The sequence below is a fragment of the Anomaloglossus baeobatrachus genome, unplaced genomic scaffold (assembly GCF_048569485.1).
Source record: "Anomaloglossus baeobatrachus isolate aAnoBae1 unplaced genomic scaffold, aAnoBae1.hap1 Scaffold_4784, whole genome shotgun sequence".
Taxonomy (NCBI): Eukaryota; Metazoa; Chordata; class Amphibia; order Anura; family Aromobatidae; genus Anomaloglossus; species Anomaloglossus baeobatrachus.
The window spans coordinates 6,741-19,711 of record NW_027444130.1 but is presented as its reverse complement, the minus strand read 5'-3'; the positions used below and the strand labels follow the sequence as shown (position 1 = coordinate 19,711).

Below are 12,971 nucleotides of genomic sequence, written 5' to 3'. Positions count from 1 at the left end.
GCAGTAGCTATACACCCAATCGTCTGGGTCTCCCAATTGGAGCTAGAATTTTAATATAAAAAATTTAATATGTGTGTATGTGTGTGTATATGTATATATGTATGTATGTATATATATATATAATATATATATATATATATATATTACATTTTTTATATATTATATAAAAAATGTAATATATATTTATATTAATATAAAAATTTAATATATATATATATTTTAATATAAAAAATGTAATATATATTTATATATAATGTATGTATATGTATATATTATATAATATATATATATATATATATATATATATATATATATATATATATATATATATATATATATATATATATATATATATATATATATATATATAATAATTATAATATATATTATATTATATAATTTTTATATTTTTTTTTTTTTTTTTTTTTTTTTGGTGGGGAGGGAGCATGTGGCTTTTTATGTCCTTTCTAATAAAAAAAACAAATAAAAAAACAAAAAAAAAATGTCTATAGTAATTTACAAAGACCTTGCCTGCTTGTATTTGGGTCAAATCATTTAATTTCTTATTTATTTTTCCTCCTGTAGGGCCACGGAATGATTGTAGAAGCCTATCCTCAGTAACGTGACCTCGTACATGTCATCGGTCTCATCAGAAACATCGGAGCAATGCGCTAATGCCTAGGAATGTCTTTCTCCCATTTTGCAGCACTGTAAATAACTATTTTTTTCTTAGATGCCTTGTCTGCAACTTTGGAAATAAGTGATATGTATTGAAGCAAAGGGCAAGTTCCACTGACTTCTCTGTTGTGTATTACCAAATATGGGGTTAAACAGGAGCCCATCGCGGTTCCCTGCTTTTTGGCAAAGACATAGCACTTACAAGTGTACAGAAAATGAACTACTTCTTGCCTTGTAACAGCACCAGCTTTCAGAGCTATTAGAAAAGAAAACAAAAGACAATTCTGTGACTGAGTTCATGAGGGAGTGAACAGAAAAGCTGACTTTTTCAGGAATTAATAAAAACATTAATAAAAAAAACTGTCGTCTTGAGCTAAAATTAGTCACATTTACTGATTAGTTTATTATTTTCACAGTAGATTAATACATTTATAGTTCATTTACATCTATTGCTTTTTATCTTTTTCAACGGGCATCACATGTTTTGCAGCAGAGGTGGAAAGCGCGGGTCTCTGTTGGTTTAGAGTGAGGTGGTCATCACATCGCTTGTGGAAGATCTGTATGTAGGCCTCTATAACTTCTGTTTCACGGATCTGCTCCTGGAAGACACAAATGTCAGAGGTTGTCAACTACTTAATCATTGATAACCTATTGATTGGGGGGGGCCACGAGTTTGGCAGCTCAGAACTCTGAATCAGAAGTATCCCGCTTTTTAGATGCTTGTTGCATTCAAGTTAAGGCTCATTTTATAGACCATTGACCACTTTCTTCCCATTCTGCCACCATTGTTCTTTTCACCATGTTGCAGTTATATGCAGATGAATAGCAAAGAATACAGCTTAATTAATATTTGGGATGTGCGGTCACCAGCCCCTGTCTACTAAAATTGGTGAGGAACTCAAATACCCAAAGATGTCTCCTGTCCATTTTGCTTAACTCTACTTTTAAATAGTTTTTCTCTTTTGTTGGTAAATACTACTAGCTTCACTGTTGCATATTGCCTGATGCAGGGATAAGCAGGAACCCATGGCGGTTCCCTTTTTTTTTTTTTTTTTTGCATTTGGATCCATTAGGAAATTAAGTGTCATGCCCGAAATCAAATCATATCCTCCTCTTCTAATAAGAACTGACTGAAGCTTTGCTGTAATGGACATTTCTTCGGCGCTCCATTGGGAGACCCAGACGATTGGGTGTATAGCACTGCCTCCGGAGGCCACACAAAGCAATTACACCAAAAAGTGTAAGGCCCCTCCCCTTCTGGCTATACACCCCCAGTGGGATCACTGGCTCACCAGTTTTCTGCTTTGTGCGAAGGAGGTCAGACATCCACGCATAGCTCCACTGTTTAGTCAGCAGTAGCTGCTGACTATATCGGATGGAAGAAAAGAGGGCCCATATGGGGCCCCCAGCATGCTCCCTTCTCACCCCACTTGTGGTTTGTAAGGTTGAGGTACCCATTGCGGGTACGGAGGCTGGAGCCCACATGCTGTTTTCCTTCCCCATCCCCCTGAAGGGCTCTGAGGAAGTGGGATCTTACCGGCCACCAAGCCCTGAGGCCGGGCTCCATCCACAGACCTATAGAACCTGCTGGATGTGGAGCGGGAGTGCCGTTCAGGGACAAGGCCCTGCAACTTTCAGGTACTCTGTGTCCCCGTATGGCAGGCCACGCACACCCCAGGCTTGCTGGGTGTGCTAGTGCGCCGGGGACTGTAGCGCTGTGCGCTGGGCTTATAGTCCCCGCAGATTACTGGGGGACTTTATGTGTGTGGATCGCCGCGCCGACCGCCCCTGGAGCGGCGGCGCAGCTGCGACTTGTAGTGCGCCGGGGACGCGCCGACCGCGCTTTTACGGCGGCGGCGCTTCTAACTTTAGTCCCCGGTTTACTGCGGCCTAGCTCCGCTTCGTTAACGCCCCCCACCCTGTCAATCAGGGTAGGGGAGAGACGTTGTTCAATCGGCAGCGCCGAGGGCTGGAGCACGATTTACATGCTCCAGCCCTCTCACTGAGCACAGTAGGACACAGGCTTCGCGCTTTTTCTCTGTGCACGCCCTAGGCCCGCCCCCAGGCTTGCAGCTCCCCAGGACGCCGGCAGCCATTATACACATGCAGTCTGGCTGGAGAACGGACGCAGGCTCTGGGGGACCCAGGCTAGGGGTTTCTGGCGACCACACACCCGCGCTAAGCGGGCGGTAAGCAGCACATACGTGCGGCCCCACTAGTGCCACAGTGTTATATTTTTCGCTGTACCATAGACACTGCTGTGTCTAGATATATTTATATACTGCACTGTAAGGTCGCTTCTTGGCTGTACACCCTATATTGCTTTGAGGAGACAACAGCATGTCATCCGCAAAACGCAAGGGTGCCAAGGCACGGGCTGTATACACTGCTTGTACAGCATGTGGGGCTAATCTACCAGCAGGCTCCAACGACTCTCATTGTGTGCAATGTTCAGTCCCAGTGGCACTTCGTCAGCCAGAGCCTATTGTGGTGGTAGCCCAGGCAGAGGCGCCTGTGAACCCTGCCCCGGTGACGGGGACAGAATTTGCAGTCTTTGCTGATAAAATAAACACCAAAAAAACTGAGCTGTGACAATTGTTCAATAAACATGCAACATTACAAGCATGTGAATTGCAGCCTCAAGACTAGAAAAAAAACAAGGAGAAAATTGTAGAAAAAATACCCTGACTATAAATAAATAAATTGCAAGTGCTTAATAAACAGGGTACTTAGTATATACATTTTTGCAAAAAGGTAAGAAGCTGTCTCACCTCGTCACGGTGTACCCATCTGAGACAGTCCCTAACCTACTAAAGTTAAAAACATATTCTGTACCTGACTTGTGTCATGTCAAAACTTCAATATGGATGGTAAAGTGGTCAGCTGGGTCCCAGATTAAATACACAGCAAAAAGTGAGACGCAGGTAATTGTTCAGCCTCAGTATCAGGAGGGCTGCACCCCCAACTTGCATTAAAGCAAGATAACAGACAGTCTGTTGGATATTTCTCCCCCAGCCCCTTCTGCAGAGGAGGCAGCTGCACAGCAGGAGAAATTCCATTTTCTGTATCCCAAGCGTAAATTGAGTACTTTTCTGGACCACTCTGACTTCAGAGAATCCATCCAGAAACACAATACTTATCCGGACAAGCGTTTTTCTAAACGCCTTAAGGATACACGTTATCCTTTTCCCCCTGACGTGGTCAAACGCTGGACCCAGTGTCCAAAAGTGGACCCTCCAATATCCAGGCTTGCAGCTAGATCCATAGTTGCAGTGGAGGATGGGGCTTCACTTAAAGATGCCAATGACAGACAGATGGACCTTTGGTTGAAATCTGTCTATGAAGCTATCGGCGCGTCGTTTGCTCCAGCATTCGCGGCCGTATGGGCACTCCAAGCTATTTCAGCTGGTCTGGCACAGGTGGACTCTCTCATACGTCCAGCAGTGCCGCAAGTGGCGTCCCTAACTACGCAAATGTCTGCGTTTGCGACCTACGCTATCAATGCGGTACTGGACTCTACGAGCCGTACCTCAATGGCATCCGCCAACTCTGTAGTTTTGCGCAGAGCCTTGTGGTTAAAGGAATGGAAAGCAGATTCTGCTTCTAAAAAATGTTTAACCGGCTTGCCATTGTCTGGAGACAGACTGTTTGGTGAGCAATTGGCGGAAATCATTAAACAGTCCAAAGGTAAGGACTCCTCCTTACCCCAGCCCAGATCAAGCAAACCTCCACAGAGGAAGTGGCAGTCAAAGTTTCGGTCCTTTCGAGGCTCGGGCAAGCCCCAATTCTCCTCGTCCAAAGGGACTCAGAAAGAGCAAAGGAGCTCTGATTCCTGGCGGGCTCACTCACGCCCCAAGAAAGCAACCGGAGGTACCGCTTCCAAGGCGGCTGCCTCATGACTTTCGGCCGCCTCCCTCCGCATCCTCGGTCGGTGGCAGGCTCTCCCGCTTTTGCGACATTTGGCTGCCACAGGTCAAAGACCGGTGGGTAACAGACATTTTGTCTCACGGGTACAGGATAGAGTTCAGTACTCGGCCTCCGCCTCGGTTCTTCAGAACTTCCCCACATCCCGACCGAGCAGATGCCCTTCTGCAGGCGGTGAATTCTCTAAGAGCAGAAGGAGTGGTGGTCCCTGTTCCTCTTCAGGAACGAGGTCAAGGTTTTTACTCCAATCTCTTTGTGGTGCCAAAAAAGGACAGCTCATTCCGTCCTGTTCTGGACCTAAAACTGCTCAACAAGCATGTGAACGCCAGGCGGTTCCGGATGGAATCCCTCCGCTCAGTCATTGCCTCAATGTCTCAAGGAGATTTCCTAGCATCAATAGACATCAAGGATGCTTATCTCCACGTGCCGATTGCTACAGAGCACCAACGCTTTCTACGCTTCGTGATAGGAGATGACCATCTTCAGTTCGTAGCTCTGCCATTTGGTCTAGCGACAGCCCCACGGGTATTCACCAAGATCATGGCGGCAGTGGTAGCAGTCTTGCACTTTCAGGGACACTCTGTGATCCCTTACTTGGACGATCTACTGGTCAAGGCACCCTCTCAAGAGGCATGCCAATTCAGCTTGACTGTTGCACTGGAGACTCTCCAGACGTTCGGGTGGATCATCAACTTCTCAAAGTCAAATCTGTCACCGACCCAATCACTAACGTATCTTGGCATGGAGTTTCATACTCTCTCAGCGATAGTGAAGCTTCCGCTGGACAAGCAGAGGTCACTACAGACTGGGGTGCAGGCTCTCCTTCAAAGTCAGTCGCACTCCTTAAGACGCCTCATGCACTTCCTCGGGAAGATGGTGGCGGCAATGGAAGCGGTTCCGTTTGCGCAGTTTCATCTGCGCCCACTTCAATGGGACATTCTCCGCCAATGGGACGGGAAGTCAACATCCCTGGACAGGAAAGTCTCCCTTTCCCAGACGGCCAAGGACTCTCTGCAGTGGTGGCTTCTTCCCACCTCATTATCACAGGGAAGATCCTTCCTACCACCGTCTTGGGCGGTGGTCACGACAGACGCGAGTCTGTCAGGGTGGGGAGCAGTTTTTCTCCACCACAGGGCTCAGGGTACGTGGACTCAGCAGGAGTCCACCCTTCAGATCAATGTTCTGGAAATCAGAGCAGTGTATCTTGCCCTACTAGCCTTCCAGCAGTGGCTGGAAGGAAGGCAGATCCGAATTCAGTCGGACAACTCCACAGCGGTGGCATACATCAACCACCAAGGGGGGACACGCAGTCGGCAAGCCTTCCAGGAAGTCCGGCGGATTCTGATGTGGGTGGAAGCCACGGCCTCCACCATATCCGCAGTTCACATCCCCGGCGTAGAAAACTGGGAAGCAGACTTCCTCAGTCGCCAGGGCATGGACGCAGGGGAATGGTCCCTTCACCCAGACGTGTTTCAGGAAATCTGTCGCCGATGGGGAAGGCCGGACGTCGACCTCATGGCGTCCCGGCACAACAACAAGGTCCCAACCTTCATGGCACGGTCTCGCGATCAAAGAGCGCTGGCGGCAGACGCCCTAGTGCAAGATTGGTCGCAGTTCCGGCTCCCTTATGTGTTTCCACCTCTGGCACTCTTGCCCAGAGTGCTACGCAAGATCAGATCCGATTGCAGCCGCGTCATACTCGTCGCCCCAGACTGGCCGAGGAGGGCGTGGTATCCGGATCTGTGGCAGCTCACGGTCGGCCAACCGTGGGCACTACCAGACCGACCAGACTTACTGTCCCAAGGGCCGTTTTTCCATCGGAATTCTGCGGCCCTGAACCTGACTGTGTGGCCATTGAGTCCTGGATCCTAGCGTCTTCAGGATTGTCTCAAAGGGTCGTTGCCACCATGAGACAGGCTAGGAAGCCCACGTCCGCTAAGATCTACCACAGAACGTGGAGGATATTCTTATCCTGGTGCTCTGCTCAGGGAGTCCCTGGCCATTTGCATTGCCTACCTTTCTTTCTTTCCTGCAATCTGGGTTAGAAAAAGGTTTGTCGCTCGGCTCCCTTAAAGGTCAGGTCTCGGCGCTATCCGTCTTTTTTCAGAGGCGTTTGGCACGCCTTCCTAAGGTGCGCACGTTCCTACAGGGGGTTTGCCATATCGTACCCCCGTACAAGCGGCCGTTAGATCCATGGGATCTGAACAGGGTACTAGTTGCCCTCCAGAAGCCGCCCTTCGAGCCTCTGAGGGAGGTTTCACTTTCTAGACTATCACAGAAAGGCCCATTCTACCAGAGCCGTGGGTGCGTCCTGGGCATTACGACACCAGGCTACGGCTCAACAGGTGTGCCAGGCAGCTACCTGGTCGAGTCTGCACACTTTCACCAAACATTATCAGGTGCATACCTATGCTTCGGCGGACGCCAGCCTAGGTAGAAGAGTCCTGCAGGCGGCAGTTGCCTCCCCGTAGGGGAGGGCTGTCTTGCAGCTCTAACATGAGGTATTTCTTTACCCACCCAGGGACAGCTTTTGGACGTCCCAATCGTCTGGGTCTCCCAATGGAGCGCCGAAGAAGAAGGGAATTTTGTTACTTACCGTAAATTCCTTTTCTTCTAGCTCCTATTGGGAGACCCAGCACCCGCCCTGTTGTCCTTCGGGATTTTTGGTTGTTTTTCGGGTACACATGTTGTTCATGTTGAACGGTTTTCAGTTCTCCGAGGTTACTTCGGAGTGAATTTGTTTAAACCAGTTATTGGCTTTCCTCCTTCTTGCTTTTGCACTAAAACTGGTGAGCCAGTGATCCCACTGGGGGTGTATAGCCAGAAGGGGAGGGGCCTTACACTTTTTGGTGTAATTGCTTTGTGTGGCCTCCGGAGGCAGTGCTATACACCCAATCGTCTGGGTCTCCCAATAGGAGCTAGAAGAAAAGGAATTTACGGTAAGTAACAAAATTCCCTTCTTTCTAGGAAAACATTAAGTGTTCCTTAGATGTATTGAACCAAGCTGAGGATCGTTGCATCAATGACATTCATGTCATGCCACATTGCCAGGATTGAACATTCTGGAACAGTTTTATTTTATATACTTGGGCCCAGAAGTGTTCTTTATAGTCCCAGAGTTTCCATGATTTCACCTCTATATACCAGCACAATGGCTTGAATCAAATCCAACCAGATGTGATGAAGTGGAGCTTTTCCGGTTGAATGCAGGTGACCTAACAACTTTAACATTAACCATTTAGGAATTGCAGCCATTCATTACATTTTCCTTCATTGTCACCAACACTAAATAACTTGGCAAACCCACATCAGTATAATATGAGGATTAGTGTTGTGGGCTCATCTGGTAAGATTCTCTAATCTGTGTAGGACAAGGTGAGGAAGTGGAGCTTTACTATTCCCTTCACCATAACAGCACCGCACAGGAGTATCCGCTCCCACGAATAGGAAACCTACTGAAAATAGAAGCACCCGAGCATGGTAGTGCCCGCTCATCACTAGTTACCAGTACTGAGCACCTGAGCATGGTAGTGCCCACTCATCACTAGTTACCAGTACTGAGCACCTGAGCATGGTAGTGCCCGCTCATCACTAGTTACCAGTACTGAGCACCTGAGCATGGTAGTGCCCGCTCATCACTAGGTACCAGTACTGAGCACCCGAGCATGGTAGTGCCCACTCATCACTAGTTACCAGCACAGAGCACCCGAGCATGGTAGTGCCCGCTCATCACTAGTTACCAGTACTGAGCACCCGAGCATGGTAGTGCCCACTCATCACTAGTTACCAGCACAGAGCACCCGAGCATGGTAGTGGCCGCTCATCACTAGTTACCAGTACTGAGCACCCGAGCATGGTAGTGCCCGCTCATCACTAGTTACCAGTACTGAGCACCCGAGCATGGTAGTGGCCGCTCATCACTAGTTACCAGTACTGAGCACCCGAGCATGGTAGTGCCCGCTCATCACTAGTTACCAGTACTGAGCACCCGAGCATGGTAGTGCCCGCTCATCACTAGTTACCAGTACTGAGCACCGGAGCATGGTAGTACCCGCTCATCACTAGTTACCAGTACTGAGCACCCGAGCATGGTAGTGCCCGCTCATCACTAGTTACCAGTACAGAGCACCCGAGCATGGTAGTGCCCGCTCATCACTAGTTACCAGTACTGAGCACCCGAGCATGGTAGTGCCCGCTCATCACTAGTTACCAGTACTGAGCACCTGAGCATGGTAGTGCCCGCTCATCACTAGTTACCAGTACTGAGCACCCGAGCATGGTAGTGCCCGCTCATCACGAGTTACCAGTACTGAGCACCCGAGCATGGTAGTGCCCGCTCATCACTAGTTACCAGTACTGAGCACCCGAGAATGGTAGTGCCCACTCATCACTAGTTACCAGCACAGAGCACCCGAGCATGGTAGTGCCCGCTCATCACTAGTTACCAGTACTGAGCACCTGAGCATGGTAGTGCCCACTCATCACTAGTTACCAGTACAGAGCACTTGAGCATGGTAGTGCCCGCTCATCACTAGTTACCAGTACTGAGCACCCGAGCATGGTAGTGCCCGCTCATCACTAGTTACCAGTACTGAGCACCCGAGCATGGTAGTGCCCGTTCATCACTAGTTACCAGTACTGAGCACCTGAGCATGGTAGTGCCCGCTCATCACTAGTTACCAGTACTGAGCACCCGAGCATGGTAGTGGCCGCTCATCACTAGTTACCAGTACTGAGCACCTGAGCATGGTAGTGCCCGCTCATCACTAGTTGTTGTTCTGCTGTATGGTAAATCATATTTGTTTTCCTGGATGTGGCTGGATCTGGGCTGGACTTTTATAGCTTAGTACACTTCAAAATCATCCTGTAAGTTTTGTTGTTGGACACCTCATCAGTAATTACCAGACACTGAGCTCCACTGGCGCCGTCCAGGCCCGGATTAATCCTTGCCTCCACCGCATGTGACAGATCACGGGGTATGCTTCTGATTAGCGCCTTTCCTCCACACTGTGCGCCTAACGCTCTGGCACAAGTTCATCCTGGTTTCTTCCATCCATAGAAGCTGCAGCTTTGTTTTGCTTTGTAGTTTGGGTGGCTTTTGTTGTTGAGCATTACCTCCGGTCACATCTAGAAATGGTCTCTCTGGCTTTTCCGGTATGGAGGCTCTTTATTCTACACTTTCATGATGTCACCTTCTTTTCCAATGTACAACGACCGTGTCCGGATGTTGTGAAGGACAGAATCCCGCCATGATCCATGTTTGTCGTCCCGTGCTTCTCCAGGATAGTTCATGTTGTTCAGCGCTCTAGTACTTTACTTTTAGGAATCTACGAAATGTGTTTTCCACGCTTCTCACTTAGATGGCATCTTGACTTTCCTATGAGCGGCCACCAAATAATAAACGTTCCCCCGATTTAGAGTCATCGGGGGAGATCGGGCAGATGCAATTTCAATGCTTGAGCTTACTGGTTTCATGGTTTTGCTTTTTCCTCTCCCACTTTGGAAGGATAATGCCGATGGTCGTGTATATGGGAAACTTGTCCGAGCGCTATGTCGTGGGCATGTCCAGTTTTAGGATACGCTATCATCCGATCAGTGGGGAAACAACCCCCGGCACGTCCCCTAAATGGCCAACTGATGGGTACAGCCGTCCAACACAACATCCCCCTCAATGGACCCTGCCGGCTATCTATTTAAGAAGCCGTGCAAGATACCGGATAACCGTCGTGTAAGGAGATGTCGTAGCCGCTGTTTTGTGGATCAGACTTCAGTCCTAACAAATCTAAGAATCAATAAAACACGAAACGCGGCGCGATTTATGTTTACGGTTTCATCACTGTAAATTTTCAATGCGCCCACAATTAAAACTGCCTTACCACGTTGTATGAGCCGCATTCACAGCAGGCCGGAGAGGGGAAGAGAGATTGAAGCTTTTGGAACCATTTGGCCAGAGTTTCCCGAATCTGGAAAAAAAATGAATGAGATGTTAAATTTCCACAATTTTATGTCTACAAATGGAGATTCATGAGTGGTTTGCTGACGTTCCTGCAGGGATGCCAACTTACTTACCGCCCCGGCCAGGTCACGTCTTCCCTGGCCGTTCACGTGTGCTACTGCCTCCTTTTCCTCCCAGGGCCTGTGCATGCAGCCCAGGTCTCTTGGAAGTGTGCTTAACGTACGTGCGCAAACACAGGTCCTCCTCTTAAAGGGTCAGTGCTTTATTTCCAGGTGCCTTATGTGTTTAAGACACCTTCCCATTAGGGGAGGTGCCTACTCAACGTTCTCAATCAGTGTCCTGTCTGTCTAGCTAGTTTTCAGGTCTCGTTATCCCTGTGTCCGTCACATGTACCTGTTCCACCTTCCCATACCCATCTGTCCCTGCCGTGCCCACCATACCTGTCTGCCTCAGTCATCCCGCCTGTACCTTAGTCCATCACCTGTCCTGGAGGTCAGCTGCCACAGTCCCGGTCACTGTCCTGGGAATGATACCTACAGTAGTGTTTGCCTCGTGGTAGGCACTTAGTTAAGCCCCTCACACTACCAAAGGGTAAGCCCGGGTCCCTCTTGAGGTCCAGTGGGTCCACAAATCTCGCTCGCTGCCCCTACACCAGCCTCGAGCGTTACAATGAGCTTAATGAGTTAATTAGCAACTTACTCTTTTGTCCAAGAGACATCCGAAGATCAAGATGATCACTCCCTGAAGACGGAAGACATGATGTTATTAGGATATCATAGTATCACGGTATGGACAAATGAAACGCTTCTTCCTCATTTATTTTATATAAAGACTATATAGACGAGGTCGGAGGATGGAGTAAGCGGCTGTAGACCTCTCCAATAGAGGTAGTGTTGGAATTCTAATGGTGGCTAAGGCTTGTAGGCTTATAGACTTGTAGGAGAACATTTGTAGGGTGGAATATTGATGGAATCACTGAGAGATTTCCTGAAGATGGGACATGAGAGAGATGTTTTACACCTAGTATTGGAGAAGGTGGTTTTGGTAGCGCTGAAGTTGCCCGAGGGATGGTTTTCTTTGCGTTAGAGAGGAAATGTTTGATGGAGCAGATTTTTCTCGGAATTAGTAGACTACTGGGAGAATTTGCAATTTGGTCGTTTTGTGTAATTGACAGTGAAATGGGGACTAATGGTGGGGATGGCATTAGAAGAAAAGCTGGAGACCAACGTTTCACGATAATCTTTTGGTGCAAAGAGGTTGAAGATCACCCAAGCGCTCGTTCATCGGGGGATATGATCTTTTTGGAGCTTGAGGAGTTCTTCTAAACTTGGAGTTACATAATGAAAACTATAATTTTTAGGGTACTAATGATGAAAGACACTATATCACAAATCTACGTGCAAGTGAAGAAACTATTTGATACTTATTTGGTCAACAAACATTACCTGGAAAGAATTAAGGAATGTAAGTGTATAATGAATGGACTCGTGCACTTCGTCTAACAACGTTCCCGTCTCCAGAAACCATGTTATGCCAAACACCGATGTTAAGATGGCAAGAGCCTTGGCCACCAAGGATTTTGTGTCTTCTTCTTCCTCTGCTACCTCTGTCTCTTCCGGGGCAGGAGGTCGTAAAATCTTCCAGACCATTGCACCAATAGTGAGGAAGTTCACAGCCGAAACCAGGAGAGAAGGTCCTGAAAAAGCAAATACGGCCCCGTCTTCTCGATTCAAAAAGCATCCTCCGTCTGCAATGTATCCTTCTTTGGGATAGTCCATGCCTATCGTCACACTGGCAATGATGAATGGAGAGACATAGCCGATTCCTACCATAGCCAGAATGACGGCCATTTTGATGAGCTTGAAGGAGGTAAAGACGAGCTCATAGAGGAGAATCAACCCCTGGACTAACATCCAGGATAAGCTGGCCAGATAGAAGAAGTGCTGGAAGAAGGCTGCTGAGACGCAAAGCTTGTTGGCATGACTTTTGGTTATTATGGTAGATGCTAAGAACCAGACATCAGCAATCAGCATGGACCCAGAAATATTGATCAAGGTCACCTGCCGATATAAAGAAATGTCATCCTTCACCACAGACTTCCATTCTATGATGTAGACTATGATGCAGATGAGTAGACTCAGGATAGACAAAGTAGATCCAACCTGGGAGACCGTGTCCAAAACCTCATCCTCCAAAACGTCATCATCCAAACTATCCACCAAGACGTCCTTAAAAACCCCAAATGATGTCAAGACCGAGAAGGTCCCACCATGTCTGTATCGACACAGAATACTGTCATTGACTAAGAACGTCTGACATCCTACTGTTGACCATCCTCCAACTCCTTCAAAGAGACCATTGTCCCAAAATGCACATTGAGCAGTACCAATGTCTGTCCTGTTGGGTTCCTTCA

The 12,971-nt window shown here is 47.9% G+C and overlaps 1 protein-coding gene across 1 annotated transcript; it reads right to left on the bottom strand.

Annotated features, from left to right (window-relative positions):
- Positions 1 to 1,052: 1,052 nt before the first annotated feature.
- Positions 1,053 to 12,633, bottom strand: LOC142281654 (adhesion G-protein coupled receptor F3-like). Its single transcript, XM_075332879.1, has 4 exons — positions 12,004 to 12,633; positions 11,258 to 11,299; positions 10,479 to 10,565; positions 1,053 to 1,277 (listed from the first exon to the last, which is right to left on the bottom strand). The coding sequence occupies exons 1-4, from the start codon at positions 12,589 to 12,591 to the stop codon at positions 1,125 to 1,127; spliced, it is 870 nt and encodes a 289-aa protein (XP_075188994.1). The 5' UTR covers positions 12,592 to 12,633; the 3' UTR covers positions 1,053 to 1,124.
- Between the last annotated feature and the right edge of the window lie 338 nt (positions 12,634 to 12,971).